Below are 23,817 nucleotides of genomic sequence, written 5' to 3'. Positions count from 1 at the left end.
CTTTTGGAGTCAGACAGATCTGGATTTGGGGCCTGGGTCTCTTTGACTTACTTGTTGGGCATCATTTGGCTTATCAGTTAACTTCCTTGAGTTCCTTCTAAGAAATTTCAATTTCTTAGTCCATGGGGGCCAAAGAGTCAAGCAACTGAACTGAACTGAACTGAACTGTGATTTTAGGCTCTTGAGGGATTTCCCCATTTTCACACCTGCTCTTTTTAAGACCCATCTTCCAAACACTCGTGTGTCTGCTATCACTCCCTGCCTGAAATGACCTCTCTGTGTTCTTCACTCAGCTACCTTCTCATTCTTTAGAACTTCTCTTAATTACTGCCTCCTCTGGCAAGTGTCTTCTGAGCCCCTGCACCTTCTGTGCATTGGGGTGAGGGCGGCAGTTGCGGTCTCTCACGTTTTCAGACAGTCTGCAACCATCATCCTGTCTAACCTAGCAAACTGGAAACATTTGAAGACGGGGACTCTATAAATCTACTCACCTTTTTGCATCAACAGTGCAGTGCCAAACACAGCGTGTGACATACAGCAAATACTCACTAAATGTCCACTGAATAAAATAGGCTTTCATTTGAAATTTATTAATTTGGTATAGATTTGGTAAATGTTTTCTAAAATCAACTTTCTGAAGTGACAAATCATATCTTAATACCATAAGCATAATCAGTATTATTTTAAAACTGCATATTTTCCTATAAAGTTAGTCTGTTAAAATAAATTCTTTTAGCATAGTAATTAATCCCTGAATGCTAAACATTTTCTAATTAAGTTTTATTCATTAAAACTGAACTAAGGTGCATACTAGAAACTACAAAGTTTACAAATTTTTGAATGATTTCTTTCCAAAATACTATGTTATCAACATTAAAATGCGAGTATATTTTTAGAATAGAGAATTTTAAAGTTTAGTTAGTTTCAAATACAGATTTTAAAACTAAAGTAAAATATTTAATGGAAGTGTTTCTTTATTAACATATACAAAGGTTTGCTTTCTTTCGGCTATTAGTCCTTCTGCCTGTCTTTGAAAAACAGAAATTTAAAAACTGATAGTTAGGACTGCCCTGGCGGTCTAATGGTTAGGACCCCACACTCCTACTGCAGGGGGCATGCATTCAAACATTGATTGAAGAACTAAAATCCTGTAAGCCACACAGTGTGGCCAAAAAAAACAAAGAAGAGTTGGCAGAAAAATCATTTAGTCATTTAGCATTTTACTTACTCCATCAGCAAGGTATTTATATAGTCATTTCCATCCATATGGCCAAACTGAAAATCCCTAATCAACAACCAAAAAGAAGAGAGAAAAAAAGAGCAATATTAAATACAAAAAAAGAATAAATACAAAGCACTGAATTTGTTTGCTAACCATGTAAATACTGTGAACATATAACATATAAATTATATACAATATATATTAAAAAGTTTAAATTCTACTGGCTTTGGAGATATAAACACAATGTAACAATCAAATTTTAAGACATTTCTATTTTGCTTCATTCTATGTAATAGAAGAAATATATATATATCTCGACACATCATTAAGAGATTCAGCATAAAAAGGGCATAATAAGCAAGTAATGTGACAGATTTACACCGACCGTCTTATAGACGGTAACAAACTGACTCAGCACATAGGAAAAATACTACCTATTTTTTACATTCCATTTTCTCTGAGTTCCTGTTAAAATCATCATCTATCTGCATCTGACTTGTGGCTGCTCACTGAACTGTACCTCAAATGCATGACTAAACAGGCAACCTCATTTTACTGGGCTCTGCTTTACTGTAGTTCCCAGATAGTATGCTTTTTTTTTTTTTTTTCCCTTAACAAATTGAAGGTTTCTGGCAACTCTGTTGAGTGAGTCTATCGGTGCTATTGTACCAACAGTATTTGCTCATTTTGTGTCACTGTTTCACATTTTTGATAATTTTCAGAATATTGCAAACTTTTTCATTATTTTTATATCTGCTCTGATGATCCATGGGCAGTGATCTATAATGTTACTACTGTGATTCTGGGGTGCCATGAACTGCGCCCATGTAAGACTTCCAATTTAAGTAATAAATGTTGTGCATGTTCTGACTTCTCCACCAACCAGCCATTCTCCCATCTCCTCCCTCTCCTCTGGCCTCCTTTTCTCTGAGTCACAACAATGTTGAAATCAGATGGGGTAATCACCCTACAATGGCCTCTAAATGTTCAAGTGAAAGAGTCCCGTGTCTCTCACTTTAAATCAAAAGCTATAAAAGATCCAGTTCAGAAAGGGAGGGAAGTTGAAAGTTGAGATAGGCTGAAAGCTAGGCCTCTTGCACCAAAACAGTTAGCCAAGTTGTGAATGACAAAGAAAAAGTTCTTGAAGGAAATTAAAGGTGCTACTCCAGTGAATACACAAATGGCAAGCAAGTAAAACAGCCTTATTATTAACATGCAGAAAGTTTTGGGGGTTCTGGATAGAAGATCAAAGCAGCTATAGCATTTCCTTAAGCCAAAGCCTAACCCAGAGCAAGACCCTAACTCTCTTCAGTTCTACGGAGGCTGAGAGAGGCGAGGAAGCTGGGGAGAAAATCTGAAGCCAGCAGAGGGTGGTTTATGAGACTTAAGGACAGAAGCCTTCCCCATAACAGCAAAGTGCAAGGTGAGGCAGCAAGAGCTGATGTAGAAGCCGCAGCAAGCTCTCCAGAAGATCCAGCTCAGATCATTAATGAACGTGGCCACATTAAAGAAGAGATTCTCAGTGTAGATGAAACAGCGTTCTATTGGAAGAAGACGCCATCTAGGACTTTTTTTGAGCCAGAGAGGAGACATCAATGCCTGGCTTTTAAACCTTCAAAGGACAGGCTGACTCTCTTGTTAGGGGCAAACGTAGTTCGTGACTTTAAGTTGAAACCAATGCTCATTTATCATTTTAAAAACATTAAAAGTCCTTAAGAGTTATGCTGAATTATGCTAAATCTACCCTGCCTTTTTATGACAATGTAGCCTGGGTACAGCATATCTATTTATAACATGGTTTAATAATATTTTAAGCCCTACTGTTGAGACCTACTGCTCAGGAAAAAAAAACAAAAAACCAAGATTCCTTTCAAACTATCTGCTCGTCAACAACGCACTTGGGTGCCCCAAGAGCTCTGATGAAGAGGTACAAGGAGATGAATGTTGTGTTCCCTCCTGCTAACGTAACACCACACCCATTCTGCAGCCCGTGGATCAAGAAATCATTCTGACTCTCAAGTCTCATTATTGAAGAAGCACATCTCCTAAGGCCACAGCTGCCCCAGACAGCGACAGCTCTGGTGGATCTGGGCAGAGTCAACTGCAAACCTCCGGCAGGGAGTCACAACCCCAGATGCCACTAAGAGCATTCATGATCCACGGGGAGAGGTCACATGTCAACACTGAGGGGAGTATGGAAGAAGCAGATTCCAACCCTTGTGGATGATTCTGAATCGTTCAAGATTTCAGAGAAGGAAATGACTACAGATGTAGACTACAGATGTAGTGAACAGTCAGAAAACGAGTTAGGAATGGAGCCTGAACTGCTACAATCCTGTGATAACATATGAGTGGATGAGGAGTCGCTTCTTATGGATGAGCAGAGAAAGCGGTTCCAGGAAATCTACTCCTGGGGAAGAGGCTGCGAAGACTGTTGAAATCACAGCATTTAGAAGATTCAGAATATTACATAAACTTGGCTGACAAAGGAGCAGGGTTTGAGAGGATCACCTCAGATTCTAAAAGATGTACTACTGTGGGCAAAATGCTGTCAATGCTATGGAGAAATTGTTCAGGAAAGGAAGAGGCAATCCATGAGGCAGATGTCACTGTTATTCTATTTTAAGAAAAAGCCACGGCCACCCCAATCTCGACCATCCTGGTCAGTCAGCAGCCTTCAACATGGGGGCAAGACCTTCCACCAGCAAAAAGATTATACAGCTCGCTGAAGGCGCGGGTGATGACTGGCATGTTTAAAGAATGGATGTTTTTTAGACACGTGCTGCTGCACACTAAAGAGACCACAGTCTGTATCCAAACGTAATTTTATATGTACTAGGGAAACAGAAATTTCCTGTGACTTGCTCTATTGCAGTGGTCTGGAGCCAAGTTCACAACACCTCTGAAATATATGCTTGTATATGGGCATGTTTTCTTACCACAAACTTACCCTAAATCCTAAAAAGACGCAGGTATAATTCAAATTATGTTTTTTTTTCCCCTAATTTGTAAGACATATAACAAACTTCAAGCCCCGAACAATTCATAATGAAATGCAACATGCTGTAATTCATTTTAGCTCCTTGATTCATCTTTGAAAGTATGGAATACTCCTTACTTTTGCTTTACTGTATTACAAAACATAATGAAACAGATAATGGAGCTTTCCAGAATGCAAACACGTACCTGTGGAACTGGTCTCTGTAATCTCTAGCAACTTCCTGAATAATTGATTTTAATCTGTAAGAAAATGAAAAACACATGAACATTCCATCTTGTCAACTTGAAAAAATATAATTCTTCAATTATAGTATCTGCTGCTTTATCTAATGTTTAACGCTGCAGAAAAAGTAAGATACTGTATCAAGTTTATCTGAAGGCCATGTAAAGTCTGAACTGGATGATAGCTGAAGCTTAAAACTATTTCAAGGCACTATACCTGGTATGTTCAACAGATGTATTTTTCTCATCAATTACTGCGATAGCCACAAGCTTTCCTGAAATGAAGAATGATATATCTAAATTTAATAATCCTCATTATACAAACTTTCCAATTATTAATGTACTTACAAACAGGAAAATAGTATGTAGCTTCTAAATCCAATTCCAATTATTTTAAACATATTATGTTTAGCAGAGTGAAGCCCTGAATTATTTAACATCAAGTGATAAACTCCAACCTACATCCCACCCCCAAAATGTAAATATCAATTAGCGAGTGAAAGTCACTCAGTTGCGTCCGACTCTTTGCGACTCCATGGACTATACAGTCCATGGAATTCTCCAGGCCAGAATACTGGACTGGGTAGTCTTTCCCTTCTCCAGGAGATCTTCTCAACCCAGAGATCAAACCTAGGTCTCCTTCATTGTAGGCAGATTCTTTACCAGCTGAGCCACAAGAGAAGCCCAAGAATACTCGAGAGGGTAGCCTATCCCTTCCCCAGCGAATCTTCCTGATCCAGGAATCGAACCGGGGTCTCCTGCATTGCAGGTGGATTCTTTACCAACTGAGCTATCAGGAAAGCCCTAATAATGATAAATATTCAACAATTCATATACTCAAACTATATTCTTTCACACAAGTCACAAGCTAACGAAAGTATTTTGTTGAAAATTAATACAAACTAACAAAGCACTTCTTCCTAACACTTACATGGTTGGCTTCTTACAATTTTTGTAGTTTACATCTATTTGAGACCATTCAGCTCGTTTCTTACAGCTTTCTTTTTGCATCTATATTTATATTTGCTCTGCTTATCATTTTCGAGCATGTAACTTCAAGAAACCACGCCAACCTGACACCCTTACTTTCCGCACAAGTAGAAGTATGCTTTCAAAGGTTGTGATAACTTGTATTCCAAATTCTATTACAAAATCAGTCTTCTGAGGACAGGTTTCTGGTGGTTATTTTTTTCTTATTTCCTTATTATCCAGGCTCTGTTTTCCCTGTCACTATTGATTCTTTAACGAACCCTTTCTAGCTAATCTTTATTCCACATGTATGTTCTTTGGTAATATTCATCTATATTCTCATAAAGTTGAACTGGCATTCAGGTCTGAAAGAAGGAATGATATTATGAAATAGAAATTAAAAACTCATTTCCTACAGATTTATGTAATCAGTTAAGGAAAAGCTTTGTAGAGTGATGGAGAGTTGTACATATGCTGTTACCAGTGTCTCCAAGTTCATACAAGAGGAAGCCGTCCATTGTAAGGTAATTCTGAAACCTCTCCCTGTTGATCCAAGATGACAGATCACCATCTTCATACTCTTTAAAACAAAGTCAATAAATCAGAGTGTAAGTATGACGTTAAAATGTTTACAATGTTTAATCTAGCAATATTTATAAAATGCCTGACACATGACCATAATCTTAAATTCATAAATTTCATTTTTAGAAAGCTATTCAAAGCAATCAAATGTAAAAAACGGATTAATACACAAAACAATTCATCATTACAGCATCAACACAGCAAAAGATAAATAAATAAAAATATAGAAAATAACTGAAATACCCTAAATAGGAAGTAATTTAAATCATTATGGTACATATTGAGGAAGGCCATTTATAGATTTTTAAAAATTATGCTAATTAAGGGGTAAAGCAGGTGATGAAATAATACAACATGACTGTAATATGCAAAAAATGAAGTATGAAAGAAAACTGACAGGATAAATTGAAGGGAAACTCCTACTACAGAGTTTTCCTGGGCTGATGATTACTCTTGGATGATGTCCTTATGGGCAATTTTTTACTATAATTTCTTTGCTCTTCTGTATTTTATGATATCCTTTTTCTTATGTAAAACAAAATCACATATAATGTCAAACATACTATTTTAGCCCTTTTCTAACATCATATACTTCCTCTGACAGGAAACATAATATCCAAGAGAATTATGTCCTGATTAGAAATACAATTCTGAAAAATGATCACAACTACATGAAAAAGCAGCTGATGGAAACGCCTACCAATGTGTTTGGAGGAAGACTGGATTTTATTGACTTCTTGAAAGGTGTGCTTTTTCTGTCACTTGCTAAACTGAACATTTTCAACTTATCATACCTATAAAATAAGTAATATAATGCAAATCTGAAAGTATTTATGGATTCAGATTGATGACTTAGGAGAGTAAACATAAAACTAGAAGTTGATTATTGGGTCACAATTTCCACTCCAGGTCAAATTTTCTGAAGATTATACACGAGAGTGATAAAACTAAAATTTATCAGGAAATAAACTACCCTCCTGAGCTTCATCCCCATGCTCCTGACATTATCAACAATGAAAAGGCAGGACAAGCAGGCTTCACTGTGGAAGATGGATTATTTCTTCCACTTCTTTGTGTGTCTCAAATGTCAGACCTTTTTAAAATGAATTCTGAATATTTTAAAGTAACGTAGAGAAATTGCATAGGGCTCATTTCTAAAGAAGGCAAATGATCTGATCAAAAAAAGAAAAAGAAATTTATTGTAAGGAAACTCAGAATGAAAGACCACTGAGTGGAAAACATGAAGTTGAAGGGTAAGAAAAACCCAGCAGTCACTGAACTAATGGGTTTTGTAAACAGCAGCTGCATCTGACATCAACATCTAAGGCCTGTAATAGCCACAGCATTTTAATTATAAGGTGTTTTACATCAGTTAAAACTCTGGAACTTACCATCATAAACAAAATAGGTTTCATCTTTGAAAACCAGCACGGCGGGCATCTCTTTCAGGGTCACATACTGCATAAACCAGAAGAGTAAGTAAGTTTGACAGTTAAAATTTTTCAGTTGGTCATCATGAGTTTAAAACATTGAAAGATACTTGGGGGAAAACTCACAATGCTAGCAAAAAAGTTACAAGTGGTTAAAAAGAACACAGCAAATAAAAAGTTCATCCAGTGACTGGACTTGTTACCTCTTGATACATCCCCTGGTACAGTGCCCTGTCTGCTATGGGGGAACCATGGGATATTCTTAGACAGAGATATCACAAGAAGTGGGGTCCAGGTGGCACTCTGAAATGGCAGAGGAACTGGAGCGGAGGTAGCAGGCAACACAGCCACGTCCTCCCCCTAACTCCCAGGGTGTGTGACAAAGACTCCATCACTGCATCTGGGAGTCGGCTTCCTGTGACTCCAGGATGCATCACCACCTCATTGGAGAGTGAGAGCTGCTAACATCCGGGAGAGGACAGAGCAGGCTTAGATGGTAACCTGCTTCATGAATGAGAACTCACAATGGCAATTAATAAGAAGAAGTTCATTCAGTGGGTGCCTGCTTCTAATCCCTGTGCTGTGCTTAGTCATGTCTGACTCTCTGTGACCCCATGGACTGCAGCCCGCCAGGCTCCTCTGTCCATGGGGATTCTCCAAGCGAGAATACTAGAATGGGTTGCTGTGCCCTCCTCCAGGGGATCTTCCCAACCCAGGGATTGAACCCAGGTCTCCTGCACGGCGGCGGATTCTCTACCCGCTGAGCTACCAGGGGAGCTGTGTTGTACTAATTTCAAAAGAGTAAAATTACAACAGAGAAATCAGCATCAGAGCAGGAAAGATGTAACTTGGGTAAGCCACAAAGAATTACTACATGAGTGTGGCAATGCTGAATGTAACAATGAACAAATCAGTAGGTAACTAACAAAATAAAAATAATTAAAGGAAGGACAGCTGTCCTGGAATGATTAAAAGGGAGGGAGGTATGTCTCAGGTGATACAGAATGATCTGGTTACACCACATTAAAAAATGCCACAGCACCATGAAGACACCCATGGAAGGGCAGAGGTAAAGCCCTCAGGAAAGGCTCTGCCATCAAGCACGCCGCTAGTCACCCATCCACACTGACGCTCTCGGAGCATTTCAGAATATCCCATCTCTCCCTTCCAAGGGCATCCTTGAGTGAGCCATTCTCTGAAATCACACACCAGTGAGGCACCTGTCCTCATGACTCCTCTGAAACTGTTTCTCTTAAAACCATCAACTACCTCCACGGGGACAAACACCACGGTTCCATCCTCTCCTCATCTTGGTGTTTCACAAGCATCTTGCACAACTGGCCACTCCTCTCTTAAACACCTTGTATCCCGGCTTCCCTTTCACCTGTTTTCCTACTTTACTGGTGAGTTTTTCTCATTGTTCTCTGCTATCTTTAGGACCTGGGACCTTTTACCCACCACCCTCCCCAAATTTGCACTCCATGTCTGAGAAGTTTATTATTTATGCAGCTATGACTTAACTCCCAACCCTTATATCCAACAACTTATTTGATGTTTGTACCTGGATGCTTAATATGTCAACTTTAAAGTAAACCTTCAAAACTCAATCATTCCTCCCATACTCTTAACTTGTTCCTTCCCCACTATTCCCAAGCTCATTAAGTAACACCACCATCTACCTACCCAGTTGTTCAAACCAAAAACCTAGAGTCATCCTTTTATTAAATTACTAAAGCACATCTTTATTTTGCAATTGAACAATTCAAAGTCACAGCTAGAGTTTTCTCACGTTTGAACCTGAACAACTATTTCTCAATCAAAATGAATTACAGCCAAGAGAACACGTATGACTTCTTATTCATCTCTTTTCCTCTAGAACAAGCTCAAACAATTCCATCTGCAAACATAATTCTTTCCCTTCGCCCTAATTCTTTTACTTCAAGCCTAAATCCTAGATTGTTTCAAGAGCTCAACTAATCTTCCTGAGTCTCACCCTGATCCAGTTCTTTCTACACTTAGCAGAGGCATGTCCTTAAAACCAACTTGAGACCGAGTCCTTCGTAGCCCTTTGCACACGTGGCCAGGAGCCACTGGCCTCTGCCTGCCTCTCATCTCTGTTCTCACTGCAGTACAGCCGCTGGCGGCTGCTGTTACTCACTATGCCGGGCAGGCTCTCACCTTGGGCATCTGTATCACCTGGTCCTTGTTTCCGGTTTACTTTGGCCACAGATGTGTATGTGGCTCCTTCACATTCCGTAAGTCCCAGCTCAAATATATTTTCTCCACAGACAGACACTTCTTTATCAACTAATCAAGAGCAGCCATCCCACCTCTAAATGGCCACACTGTTGCTTTATTATTTTTTTTTTTACAGCAGTTATGATATTTTGTTTATAGCTTTGTTTCCCGAGGACCCAAGCAGAGAAAGACTCATCTATGACACTAAAATTTAATCCACTTCCCCACCCACAAGAACATAACCTCTACCGTATGAGGGTCCTCTTTGGTTGTCATCAATAATCCAAGAGTTAAAACTGTGCATGCCACAACAATTAAAGGACAATAAATAGTTGTTGAATATACGTATTAACACACTACTTCAAATTCAACTTTAAATATTACCGTAGGAACGACGTCTTCTGAGGCGGAAAAGAAGTATGTATATACAATTAATTCTGAAGCAGCATCAATGTATTTCTCCTGTGAAGATACAAACAGAAAAAAGGTGACTTTTAAATATTAACCAAGATCAAAATTCATTCCTCATTAAACATTCAGTGCAAGTAGTATCATTGCTAAGTATTAACAGATCATGACAATTTGTTACCTTAAATCTTTTCATGTGGAGGGTATATGACAAAGTGCTTTTATTATAAAAATACTTAGATTGAACTAAAGTATTCCTAATAAGGGTGAAATAAGTCCTGAGTTTTTCATCAAAGTCTTCATTATAAGAAAATTAAATTACAATACCTCTGTGCTTATGCATTAAAAAATAAAATCACTTGATACCTTCAGAGGTGACTCTCCACCTATATAAACAAAAAATACACGATGTCTCTTCTGCATATGTTCAAACATTTGCTGACTCGGAAGTGGCCGAATTAGAGCCCTGTTTGAAAATAGAACAAATGAAAAAAACCTTGTACTTGAACTAAGACTAGTACATACTTTATTTCTATTTAGGTCAGCCCAGCATGTCTAATGTCACAAACTTTTATTACTGTATGAATTGCATTTTAAGTATATCATTCAATCCACATAAATCTTATAAACTATAGCTCATGACCACTATTAAACCCATATAATAAAAACACGGTATCTACAATTTGATCTACCAGTTTAAAAAATAAGCTTTAAATATGTCCCTCTGGAGAATATCACCTTAACCAATGTTTGGATAGGTAAAGATGGGACTATAATCCATTTAGAATCCTCAGCTAAAAACAAAACCATCCACTTGAGAGGTAATTTTTTTTCTCCCTTTCAAAAGACCATCCATACAAACACACTGTGAAATACTATTCCAGGAGTTAATAACTTTATATTTAGAATATTTATGTCTTACTCTATTTAAATGCTACATAGTTTTAAAACACCCTATAAAGATTAATGGAGAAGGCAATGGCACCCCACTCCAGTACTCTTGCCTGGAAAGTCCCATGAACGGAGGAGCCGGGTAGGCTACAGTCCATGGGGTCGCTAAGAGTCGGACACGACTAAGCGACTTCACTTTCACTTTTCCCTTTCATGCATTGGAGAAGGAAATGGCAACCCACTCCAGTATTCTTGCCTGGAGAATCCCAGGGATGATGGAGCCTGGTGGGCTGCCATCTATGGGGTAGCACAGAGTCAGACATGACTGAAGCAACTTAGCAGCAACAGCAGCATAAAGATTAATATCTAAAATGTTCCTAAGTATGTTATTCTTCTTAGGAAAAATAAAATGGAAAATGGTAGCATATAAGAATTTTATGAAAACAAGTAAGAAGTTTTAGTATATATTTATTATATAAGAAGTTTTATTATATATTTCAAAGCCAAATAAACTGACAAAATGAACTACATCAAAGGTGAGTATAAAACATATGACTTATGAAATATTATTAAAAGCTAAGAGGCAGTCTTCTTCTAAATGTGGTCTATAAGATTATTATTCCATCACATTTGCAAAAAGAAAAAGATGTATTATGAAAAGGCAAGCATATTTTTTAAATGTACAGTTCTTTAAATGCATTGCATCACTCTATTCTAGTCTCTATTTTAATGCGTGAGTAATTAGCTGGCAAGTGACGCAACTCCAGAAACGATGCTTGAAATTTCCTTTGCAGTAGATTCAGTCCTAGTTACATCAGGAGAAGACCATCTTAAAATTGCCACAACGTTAAGACTAATCTAAACCATAGGGGAATAAAGTAATCCTACTAGAGACCCCCTCATGTAATATAAAGTTACCTCAAAATTATTCACAAAGCAAATAAAATGAAACATGCAATCAATAAGAAAATACAGTAAAAATTATACTTTATCAAAACTTTGCAAACTTTAATATTCAAAGATCATTCCTAATTCTGTGTCTTTTCTCAGATAATTGAAGCTAGATAGTATCATGCCACCCAACAAATCCATCCCAGTATTTCAATTTAACTTAAAAATATTTAGAGCTATCAATATATTACATCCTGTCAAACTCATAAGCGACTATACTTTCAAAATAACCTACTTTGATAAATGTTCTCTTCAAGAAATTATACATAATGCCACTAAGTAATTATATGCACCAACTTTCTATATATGCCAGCAAGATGTAGATTAAAAAAAAAATCACCAAATTCAAACCAAAAGGAAAGACAAAATTTGTTTTCTTAGCAGTAAAACTTCAGAGATCTGTAACTCAAAAAGATCTCTGGGTTCTAATTACATTATATTCTAAGCAAAATGTGCAACAATACCTCACAGCTGGCATACAGGAGCATGTGAAAGATGAGGGAAACAATGAGAAAAATAATGTAAACCAGGTAGTACAAAGGCAAAATCATCATAAAATAAAAATTACGATTCACAAAGCTGTTAGAAGTAATCAAGTGTTGAAAATGTATTTAAAAATCCATTGGGGAAAAGCTCTTCTATACACAAAATAAATTTAAATGTGAGTGAGGTCAACAAGTATGTAACATAAATCATGGACCCCTTTATTTTTCTAGAGAAGCTCTTTGCATATGCTATGCAACTCTATCTTTCCTCATAGACAAATTTTATTTAAAAACCTAAAAATATGTATATTCAGTGTGGTTTATTAAAATACATTTAATTTTCAAATACTGATATCATAAAGGCCCGTTATAATACAAACTTACCCTGACACTCTGTGAGCAAACTCAATTATATCATCTTTTGTTCGTGGTCCTCTATAATTATATGCTAGGTCCCCTTTTAATCTTAAAAGAAGAAAACAAGATAAAAGTTTACATTAACTGTTTTCATATTTAATGATAATCACTCTCTATTGTTATACAAATTACAGCATACGAAATAGTAAAAGGAGTTTTAGAAGCAGCATAATTATGGGGAAAAAAACAGCTGAACACTGCCTTCAGGGGATCAACAACTCAAAATGCAAAGAAAAAGACTATAGTTTTCTAAAATTATGTGAAAATATTTCATTCTATGTTTGATAGCTGCACATATTTATGCCTTCTAATAAATGAAAAACATACACATTCATGGTAAGGAACTCAAAGCGTAAGTCTTACTATCTTCTCTATTAAAAGGTCAGTGAAAAGACAGGGAATTAAAAATATTTTGGTAAAGATAAAACCAATTTTAAGCAATACAACAGAGTAACGTGATAAATGCGCCAAGATTACAGAGTAAAACAATGCATTAAAAACACCTCTTCTAGAAAGTTAGATAATCTTCTAAAACCTTGCCAATGAATTGTGTCCAACTAACTGAAATTTAAAAAGTTGTGAAAGCGCAACAGAACACCTATAATTAAACCAAAAGAATAAAAAAAGATAATTAACTGAACACAGGAAACTAAGAGGCCTAGCAAACATTTTTAAGCAGTGGGAGAAGGAGGGAAGCCAACACAGGATCCAAGGTATTAAAACAACTTACTTTATTACAAAACTAAGTTTCCAAGTAATTCCTCAACTCTTCATATTACCAAAATAAGGATGAGATCAGGATTAAACTCATGAGAAAAATTCAATAAAATCATGATTACAAAACAAGGCCTTTAGAATTATCACAAGATATTTTTTACTGTATATGCTGTGTCAGAAGTCATAACTAACATCCATCAATTTTATTCTCTTTTTCTTTCACCTCTAATGAGATAGGTCTATTTTAATTATAGAAAAGTAAAATCTGTTACGTAACAGGGTTCACAAGTTAAACAGAATACACACTTGAGCACCTGAGGGGTAAAAGACCTGTTGTAATTTACAACTGTACACCGTGTCCTGCTAAGCGTCTCTCACAGTCCAACTCAAAACACACTTGGTGAATTAGCCTTAAACCACACATTAACTTAAGTGCAAAGAAAAGCACAGATGGATCCCTCTCCCTGGACCACACTGCACCTAGAAAGAACTGCTGAACCCAAGTCTTCAATTCTCCAAGGAAGCTACTAGAAATTAATGTAATAAAATGTAAGTAGAGTGAACTAATAAAAATACACATATAAACATACAACACTCAACTTACAGCTTAATTGTTGGATAACCTCGAACTCCAAACTCTGAAGCAATGCCTTGATAAGAAAAAGAATAAATAATTCTAAATTTTTTAAAAATAAGAAACTAGGTAATAAATGAGCCTTTTACTTAAAATACACTTATACACATCCATATAGATATCTTGTTCTTAACTCTTAAAAAATAACGTAAACACACAAAAAGGAAAAAACATGACATTCTCATACAAAATAATTACTTGATAATCCAACTTATGACTTACACAAAAATACTATGACAAAATAAAAAATAAATTCCAAAAGAGTAAATTTTATCTCTAAAGTACTTATTTTAAAAGATGTTCTTGTTTTTTAAAAAATTATATATATATATATATATACACACACACACACACACACACACCCACCCACCCACGCATATATAAATAAAGTCTCACTCTTCATTTGACTTCATTTACAGGACACAGAGTTCTCCAAAAAAAAGCCCATCTCTTCCTTTAGTGTTTCTGAGTCTTAAAAGAACTGCTTTGTACTTTAATTTTAAAAACATGAATTGTGATTGCAAAAATAATTTATGATCTAAAAGCAACGTTACTTGTTTTAAAAGTCTGCTTTTGTAATAACCTAGAGTATTAATAATTTCAGTTACTTCAGAGATTATTGTGAAATCTTCACGTTAATTAAAATGAGATACAGTCACTACAATGACATCTTTTTAAGGAAAACAAAAAACAGTAACAAAAATAAGGAAACAATAGAGAATTAGAGGACTTTAAGAGGCCTAGTAATCACTACAGAAAATCAAAACTATACTACTTTACAGATTTAAGGCAACAAGGACAGGAAAAAAGAATTAAAATATTCTCAGTTAGTAGACAAAATACAATATATTTATACAACTATCCTAGTTTATGCAAAGTATACTGTATTTACTCACATAATCGCTCCCTCTGTTCATTTTATTTCCAGAATAGTTTCTTTTGACAGTTGGGTGTAAAAAAACTCAGTGCTGATTTACCAATCACTTTAGTAATCGTTAATTTTGGTTTCTCCCCCCGCCAACCCCCCGCCACCCAGCACCAATACACAAGAAAAAGACAAAGTGAATTTGTGGCAAATAGTACCAAAAATCTCTCCTCCTTCCTTTTTCAACTCTAGACCTTCTCCCTTAAACATGGAGAGGTGACCATCTCCAAGGTTCTGGCCAGTGATCAACAGTGGTTTTTATTAGAGGTGACACAAACAACAGGGGTGACAAAAATAAGAACTTGCTGTATACATATGTGTCAGGATATATTTAACAGGAGGCTTCCTGTGTGCTGTTTTCAGTCTTGCATGAATTCTATGTTCCTTAACAGCACCTGAATACAGGTGCCAGAGAGCTGGCAAGCCGGCTTTTGGGGATAATAGAAATTCATGTATCTCATTCGTATGGAAATTCCATATGGTGAACAGCAGCCATTTACAAGTCTCCTCCTTTCTGATACGTAAAGTTACTTTTACAACCCCGTCTCCAGAGAATAATTCTAGCCTCCAGCTTTCTAGATGACTTGTTAGATCTTTGATCCCTATCTCTGCTAAAAAGGGCTATCTGGTAAGAGAGTATATATATGCCCACAATATGTTGAATAAATGCCTTTGTTCCACCAGAGCACTGGTCCCGTGTCTTTCCTCATTTTCTCTCTCTCTCTCTCGCTCTCTCCCTCTCTCTGTTTCAGGCTGCTTCCACGGAGCACAGGTGTCCACCGTGTCTACTTATTTGCCCGGGCTTTCAAGACCTCTTCGAGAGGGCGCCCTGAGCCTACGTAGACGGTGCTAGCTCTTTGTCCTAGAGTTACATTGGCATACTGTGTAAACCAGGGAATATCAGCCTCTTTTCTTCCTTCGTTTCTTATCGGTCGACGCTGTACCCCCAAGTTCCGGTCCATTAAAGGACCACAACACATATGAAGATACAGGTCCTGTCTTTGAATAGCCCTGTGAGCTTAGACCAATTATATAATTTATCTGCACCTATCTCTAACTTAGGACTTAATTCTGTCAAGTGTTACACACATACATATATATAGTTGAAGTATAGTTGGCTTTCAATATTATATTAGTTACAGCATAGTGACTCAATATTTTTATAGATTATACTCTAGCTAAGGTTATTACAAAACATGGCTGTATTTCCCTGTGCTGTACAATATAACCTTGTTGCTTATTTACACACTGGTTTGTAGCTCTTAACCCCACATTCCTATATTGCTCCTCTTTGCTTCCCTCTCCCTACTGGCATCCCTATTTGGTTTTCTATTATCTGTGAGTCCATTTCAGTTTTGATATTAACATATACATTGGTTTTATTTGTCAGATTCCACAAACAAGTGATAACATACAATATTTATCATTTTTTGTCTGACTTATTTCACTAAGCATACTACTTTTTAGGTCCATTCATGTTGCTGCAAATGGCAGAATTTCATTCTTTTTTATGACTAAACATCCCACTGTATATATATATATGTGTGTGTGTGTCTCTGTGTGTGTCTATATATATATCACATCTCCTTAAACCAATCATCTGTGGATGGGCACCTGGACTGTCTCCATGGCTAAGATATTATAAACAGTGCTGCTGTTGGGGTGCATGTAGCTTTTCAAATTAGAGTTTTCATTTTTTCAGGATATATACCCAGGAGTGGGATTGCTGGATCATAGGGTAGTTCTAGTTTTAGTTTTTTAAGGAACCTCCATACTGTTTTCCAAACGGGCTACATCAATTTAATTCCCACCTACAGTACACAACTGTTTTCTCCACATCCTCGCCAACATTAGTTATTTGTCGACTTTTCGATAATGGCCATTCTGAGAGGTGAGAGGAGACATGCCTTTGTGGCTTTGATTTGCATTTCTCTAATAGTGATGTTAAGCATCTTTTCACGTGCCTGTTAGCCATTTGTATGTCTTTTCTGGAGAAATGTCTATCTAGGTCTTCTGCCTATTTTTTAATCAGATAGTTTTTTTTGATATTGAGTTTTTTTGATATAAGCTGTTTCTCTATTTTGATATTAAAGCCTTATTGGTCATATCATTTGCAAATACTTCCGGGTCAAGGATATTTTAACTGAATACTGTTGTTATTGAGATAGCCCTCTTCCAAGTAAAAATATAGATGATATGAGTAAATATGTTCTTAATACTCCTCACCTCAAATTAAGAAGGCAGGCAAACATAACCCCTGATTACCTTCAACTGCACCTCATTAAGAAGTGCCAAAATATAGAGACAAACGTAACTGATCTGGAGAGGAAGGGTATAGCTAGTAGCAACTGCTTACATAACTCACTGTAAAATCTGTACACAAATCAAATAAAGAAAATGAAATATGCAATCAATGAGAAAAATGGTAGTGGAGTTTTACAGCTGATGTTGTGGTTCTCTAACAGGCTGCAGTGAGAGAATCCCAGCTCACACTTCGTGCCATCATTTAGTCTCCTCGACCTCAGTTTTCTTGCCTGTAAGATGGAGTTGACATCACCCACCCTTTAGCCACTCGGTTCTTTGAACATTAACTTCCATCCCTGACAGAATTTCAGCTGACAGTGATGGGGGAGGGAGGAGAAGGGAGGCAAAGGACGCTGCTGAAATCCGACAATGCACAGGAAACTCTTCTCCCCTCAAAACGTTATCTGGCCCCAAATGTCCACCGGACCAAGTCGGAACAACCTTGACATACAGCCACTGACTAAAAGGGCTTATAATCTAGAAACGTACAACTGATTTGCAAATATATCTGGAATCACGGAATGAGAATAAGAATCTCATTGGCAAAATGCCCCTGAAAGTTTATGCATCCCAGAGAGGTAAAATATGATCTTTATATAAAATGATGTTACACTCAGGCAGAGGAATAAGTGGAATTTTCAGTGGTTTCATAATAGAAATCAGTATGTGATTACAGGTAACATACTAACATTTCAACTTTTGGATGAGAATCTTTTTGTCCTCATTTTTAAAGTAATATATAGAAAAAGAAAGGCCAAAATAACATCTGAATTTACACTGGACACAACACATCAAATAACATTAAAACGTTGTATCATTAATTAAAACCACACCATCAAGAAATATCTTGATGTATCCAAATACATATTGCAAGATAAATCAGCAAAGTCCAAATCTCCCCCATTCAACAATTCTATACACAGAGACTTGCTGGACTGAATATGATGGTGTTTATTTCAATCACTGCAATTACATGATTGAGAAATAAGCTACCCTCAAGTAGTCTAAGAGATGTTCTCTACTTGATCACTGAATAATCCTATCCGATGCCAAACTGAAATCCTATAGCGATCCATCAAAATTATACTTTACTTCATGATTCTTTAACTCAAGTATGCAGCAGAATCACCCAAAGTCCATGTTAAAAATACAGAGTCTCAGGACTCAATCTGATTTTCATTTGGTAGGGGAGGTGTGAGCCTTTGCAATCTGAATTCAGACTGAGCACCCAGGTATCCTAACACAGGCAGCCTGCAGACTAAACGCTAGGAAACACGGATGCCGTGACCATCACCTCTTCACCATTTCAGAGGTGAAAAGCCACCTCTGGAGACGGAGGAGACACGCAGGAAACTGCCAGTCCTCCAGTGTTCCACTGTCAGAGGCAGAACACTGCCCACAGCTGGCCTGAAAAGGAAATTCAGTTTCTTCACCTGTCTGATTCCAAGTTCTACTAAAACGGCTGTATTTGAGCTGCCCTGAAATATTCAAGAAAGCTTTAAGAATTATATGCCAAAAATCTATTTGTAATCTCTGAACAGTAGTTTTTGAATACTTAACAACTTTTTTTTTTTAAGGAAGATGGTATTTCTTTTCTCCATAGCACAAAAAACATCATCTTGATTCTATAAGGTGAAAAATGCATCCATTGCTGACATCAAACACTACCAGACAATTTACTTATGTTTACTGACTACCCCTTCACTCAGTGAAATGAATGAAATTACTATATAGACAAACGTACGTGTATGCACGTCTAATCAACATACACGCCTAGACATAAGTATTTATTTTCACAACAGTTACCCTCCTCCTAAAGTCGCAGCAGTTCACTTGTGTGACTCAACAATTGTAGTTCTAATAGCTCACCTGCACTCTAGTTACCCATAATCCCAAGCATGAATAAAGCAAAATACCACCAAGTTGAAACAGCTACTAACACAAAAACACAGAACTAAATGTAATTGTTTTTTCCTGGTAACGGTAGTATAGTTCAGTGTGAGTTTTGCTAAGACTCTTACACTATTATTTTCAATTGTTTTTCCTTATACCAGAGCCAATCTACCACATCTGTGATTTAACCCCCGCAAATGTCTATTAAGAATTACTGTCTCTTTACTCCCCTGCCAACCACCCAAGTCTGGCCTCCCAGTATCCTACATCAAGATGCATACAAAAGTCAGCTTCGATAATCTTTTTGTCTATAACTGCTCTTTTCATCCTATATGTTTCTGCCAAAAGCATTTTTATCATATCATCTGCCTTCTCAAAAATGTGTTAGTACTCTATTGACAACTGACAAAACCCAAAATGCCTTGTCCCACCTGAGAGGCTCCTCAAGTCCGGTACTATCTCTCAGCACTTGACAAGGGCGGGCCACTGTGCTAGGGCTTTTGAATAAGAAATATTAATACAATCCTCACAACCTTGAGAATTATCACTCTCTCATTTACAGACAAGGGAACTAACATTCAGAGAGGTTAAGAGCTTCTCCAAAGCCACAAAAGCAGGAGATGACTGACTTGGATTTAAAACATAGGTCTGTCTGCTTCTAAATTTACACCCAGAGTACAATGCTGACTTCCTAAAACGAAATACGCATTTCGTATGTCATACTTCCACTTTCTTCATTAATTAATGGAAAAAGGAACCTACATTTTATTGCACACTACAAGGGACTGTACGTGTGCTGTATCATTTTAATCTCAAAACAACCAATATAAAATGCATCATAATTAAACATTTACTGGTGTAGAAATCAAAGTTTAGCGATTTGTTAAATGTTAAGAAACGTTCCCCGGGCTACGGGAAACAGCAGCAGGCAGAGTGGGATCTGATCTACTTTCTGAGCTGCGCTCTCCTCAAGTCTGTGCGACACCTCATGTTCTCTGAACTTAATTCTGCCTTTTCCCAAATCCTTTAAGACAAGATATTGGTAAACTTTACCTGCACAGGTCTGATAATAAGTATTTTAGGCTTTGTGGGGCGAGTCTCTGTTGTAACTGCTTGATTCTGCCTCTGGGTCACAAAAACAGCCACACAGACAACAGTACACACAGGAGTGACTCCGGTCCAGCGGAGCTCCAGGCACAAAGGGGCGGGGGCCAGACTGTCCAGGGCTGCGGTATGCCAGCCTCTGCCTGAAGACATTCTAGACTCTGGTACAGACTCGCTGAACTCATTTTCAGCTCTACGATTTCGCTGTAATACCCTCTCTAACGTGAGCACTCTCCCGATCCCCACCTGCATGTATGTGAGCTCGGCTCATCCTTCGAGCTCCCCTGAACTCCTCTACCATGCTGCTCGGGCTGCTCAGACAACAAACTCTCCTCCTTCACCCTCACAGTGACCTCAAGAGCTCAACACTCCATCTCCTGTAGTTGTCTCAGGCAACTGATTATCTCAAGTGGGCTCTCAGTAGGAACAGGGGCTTCTACATCAGTATTAACTGTAAGATTAACACAGATTGCAAACCCCCACTCAACGGTTAACCCATCTAACTTGTAAAATACACAGCCTGAAATCTCTTCTTCCTGTTACCTTAAATACTGCTTCCTGTAATTAAAACACTTGTGTTACGAAACAGAAAAATAATAAACTGAGTAGCTGCTTACTGGAATAGGAAGTAGCATCCATCTTTCCCACTTTCACTGGAGAACCGATGCTTTTCATCTCAAGTCCAACTTCATTCCAAATTGGTTCCAGCTTTTTACAATGGCCACACCACGGTGCATAAAACTTTTTTGAAAAAAAAAGAGACAGAAAACCACTAAGATGTTGTACTACTGTGGATGTCAACCTTAACTGCAGAAGAATCTTTTTCCCTAAATGATTGGATAATAATCTATTTTGGACCAAAAGTCTAAATATAATTTTTAAAGTGGCTAAAAAATAAACACACACACACAAACCTAGACATGTCAGCTTCCAGGATACAACTCAACACTGATATTACTTTAAGGTCATTTTAAATGGCTACTGATATCTATTTAAAATAGATGATTCACAATTAAAAACATCTTTGCTCCCAAATGAGTATGTCCATATTAAATATAAAATTAAACCACCAAATACACTTCATATATCACATGCACACCCCTTAAGTGTTAATAATAAACATCAGCTTATTTTTATTGCAAAAACTGCAACACAGTAGGTGACTCTGCTCCTGTAAGTATAACCACTGGTAAGACAGTTTGGCACAGTGACAAGTCAGGCTGATGAAACTAAAATCCTGGTTCTTCCTTCTTCAGAATCACCAGATGGTTGGGGTGGCACTTAGGTGCCTCTCATTAGGTAGCATAACAAAAAGTGTTTGTTGTACTTTTATGAAATAAGATTTAACTCTCTTGTAGTATCAGCCTATGGAAACGTTCAAATGTATATCAAAGGAGACAGACAAACCAGGGACCTTTATGCCTCGCTGCCTGGCTTCAGTGACCGTCAGCTCTGCCAGTCTCATCCATCTCTCTCGCTGCCACTCATGCAGCTTTTTCACTGAGGCATGTCAAAATGCACTCCAGACATCACACGGTTTAAACACATTCAAAACGTCACAGTGAGGAAAAGATGAAAAGCTGATTCTCTTTACCAAGATGAAAATATGACTTTGATTGCCAAGTGATACTAATATACTCAACCTCTTGGAGGAAATGAAATACCGAGAGTGAACTCTGTGATAAAGCCATACCGTTATCTCCCTCAGACATCACGTACAAGTGGGCCTTATGAGAATTTCATCAAAAACAGGTTCCCCTGCCAGATATCCTAAGGCGGTGAGGTTCACTTTAATATAAAAACCCCGATAGTACTACCTGAGAGGACGAAGTGGGTAATACACACTGGTACTGTCTGCTTCCATATCTGGGTGAGGAGAATGGAGAGTCACATTTAAAATGGGAGGGATGGTTGATCTGTACAAAATATTTACATACTCACATCTACAAGCCAAATGTCATCTTTTCGATTTTCTTTAAACCTAAAAAACAAGAACACAGATCTTGACTGTAGGTTTCCACTTTACAACAGAATAGCAGAGGTAAAGATAAATTGATAAATACAGGGGCACAGGACAAATTTTTCAATAAGTTTTACTTTAAAAGTTTTACTCAGGGACCTCTAGATCTTATCCATTAAACACCTTAATAAAACAAGAGCAATGATAAATTAGGAGTAAAAACTCAAGCGGGACTCTGTAGAAACAGAAATGCTTCAGCTTGGAGCCCCCCTCGTCACATCGGTGCCTGAGAGCGAACGGAGCGGGGCGGGGGGTGAGCCTTCGGAAGGCCTGCTGGCAGGCCTGGTCCCTGGGTGGGAGCTGGGAACCTGACTCTCAGGAGGGTTCCCCCATTTCCTGTTAAGGCTGGCTCTCTGGTCCGCCACTGCACAAACAACGTGTTTTCGTGATGAACAGCCACCTTCCTTCAGGGAGCCTGGTAACAGCTAGGCAGAGGGGAGCTGACGGCCAATCCCCAAGAAAAGTTCCTGGGCAGAGTCTCCACTGAGCCTCCCTGGTGGGTACCATGTCACGCGTGGTTGCAACTCCTAGTGGAGAAATGAAGCGTGTCCCATGTGACTCTACTGAGAGCCGACTCTTGGAAAGTCATTCCTGGTTCCCCTGGAATCCGCCCCACGAGCCCTTTCCCTTTGCTGACTGCGCTTTGTGTTCTCTCACGCCGACTGGGTCCCGTGAGGGCTCCCAGTCAACCGCTGAGCCTCGGGGTGCCTTGGCAACCCCAACACAACACTCTACAGTCAAAGAAGTCTCCTAAAACCCAGTTCTGACCATGTTACTCTTGTTATCTTCTAGGTCCCTTCCCACCATCTACAAAAAAAAAGTACAAACGGCTACACTAATCTGGCTCCAGCTTACCTTTCCACTCAAACAGACACCCCCTAAGATTTTCAGACTGTGGTACCTACCGCAGACAAACTCACAATATTTATTTGAGTTTCTACAGTAGTTTTTCATATTCAAATCCTAGCAGCCAAAAGCACTGCTAACTCCATAATGCCTTCCTGAACTCCTCAAAGCTAGAAACAATCTCTCCGTGTCACCTTTACCCTCTTTATGATTCTCATCAATTTCCACACGTTGCGGTTATATACATGTTATCAAACCACAGACACACTAATCAAGAAGTACATTTGTTTTCATCCCCTCGTGCCTCGCACAGTGGTCTGTATTCAATATATACTGGATGAATGACAGAAACTCTCTAGGGGAATATTTTAGTAAGATTCTCAACCTTACAGGTAAGACAGAGAGAACACACCCCCCAGACCGGAGCTCCCAGGTGTTCACATCTACCCAGCTGCAACCATCTGCGGACAAGGACAGGCCTTTAATCAGCTCCCAGGTTGGTGAACCCGAATATTTTCGCTCTGCTCCCTTGGGGTTTACAGTAAAAAGTTCTATTTTA

The 23,817-nt window shown here is 38.0% G+C and overlaps 1 protein-coding gene across 2 annotated transcripts in view; it reads right to left on the bottom strand.

Annotated features, from left to right (window-relative positions):
* TMX3 (thioredoxin related transmembrane protein 3) overlaps window positions 1–23,817 on the bottom strand; it is a 35,770-nt gene that overhangs the window by 7,990 nt on the left and 3,963 nt on the right. Inside the window, exons 3-13 of one of the 2 annotated variants that reach the window (XM_081562710.1) lie at window positions 22,334–22,373; window positions 21,010–21,133; window positions 14,137–14,182; window positions 12,783–12,863; window positions 10,438–10,537; window positions 10,048–10,125; window positions 7,387–7,453; window positions 5,895–5,993; window positions 4,662–4,719; window positions 4,409–4,462; window positions 1,229–1,285 (exon numbers count right to left, since the gene is read on the bottom strand). In XM_081562710.1, coding sequence (XP_081418836.1) covers window positions 1,229–1,285; window positions 4,409–4,462; window positions 4,662–4,719; window positions 5,895–5,993; window positions 7,387–7,453; window positions 10,048–10,125; window positions 10,438–10,537; window positions 12,783–12,863; window positions 14,137–14,182; window positions 21,010–21,133; window positions 22,334–22,373 — 804 coding nt within the window. The remainder of the gene's footprint in view (window positions 1–1,228; window positions 1,286–4,408; window positions 4,463–4,661; window positions 4,720–5,894; window positions 5,994–7,386; window positions 7,454–10,047; window positions 10,126–10,437; window positions 10,538–12,782; window positions 12,864–14,136; window positions 14,183–21,009; window positions 21,134–22,333; window positions 22,374–23,817) is intronic. The other variant, XM_081562711.1, reaches the window with a different exon arrangement.

Source organism: Giraffa tippelskirchi, chromosome 14 (genome assembly GCF_054371585.1).
Source record: "Giraffa tippelskirchi isolate mGirTip1 chromosome 14, T2T-mGirTip1v1.2.pri, whole genome shotgun sequence".
Classification (NCBI taxonomy): Eukaryota; Metazoa; Chordata; class Mammalia; order Artiodactyla; family Giraffidae; genus Giraffa; species Giraffa tippelskirchi.
This window is presented reverse-complemented; position numbering and strand designations above follow the sequence as displayed.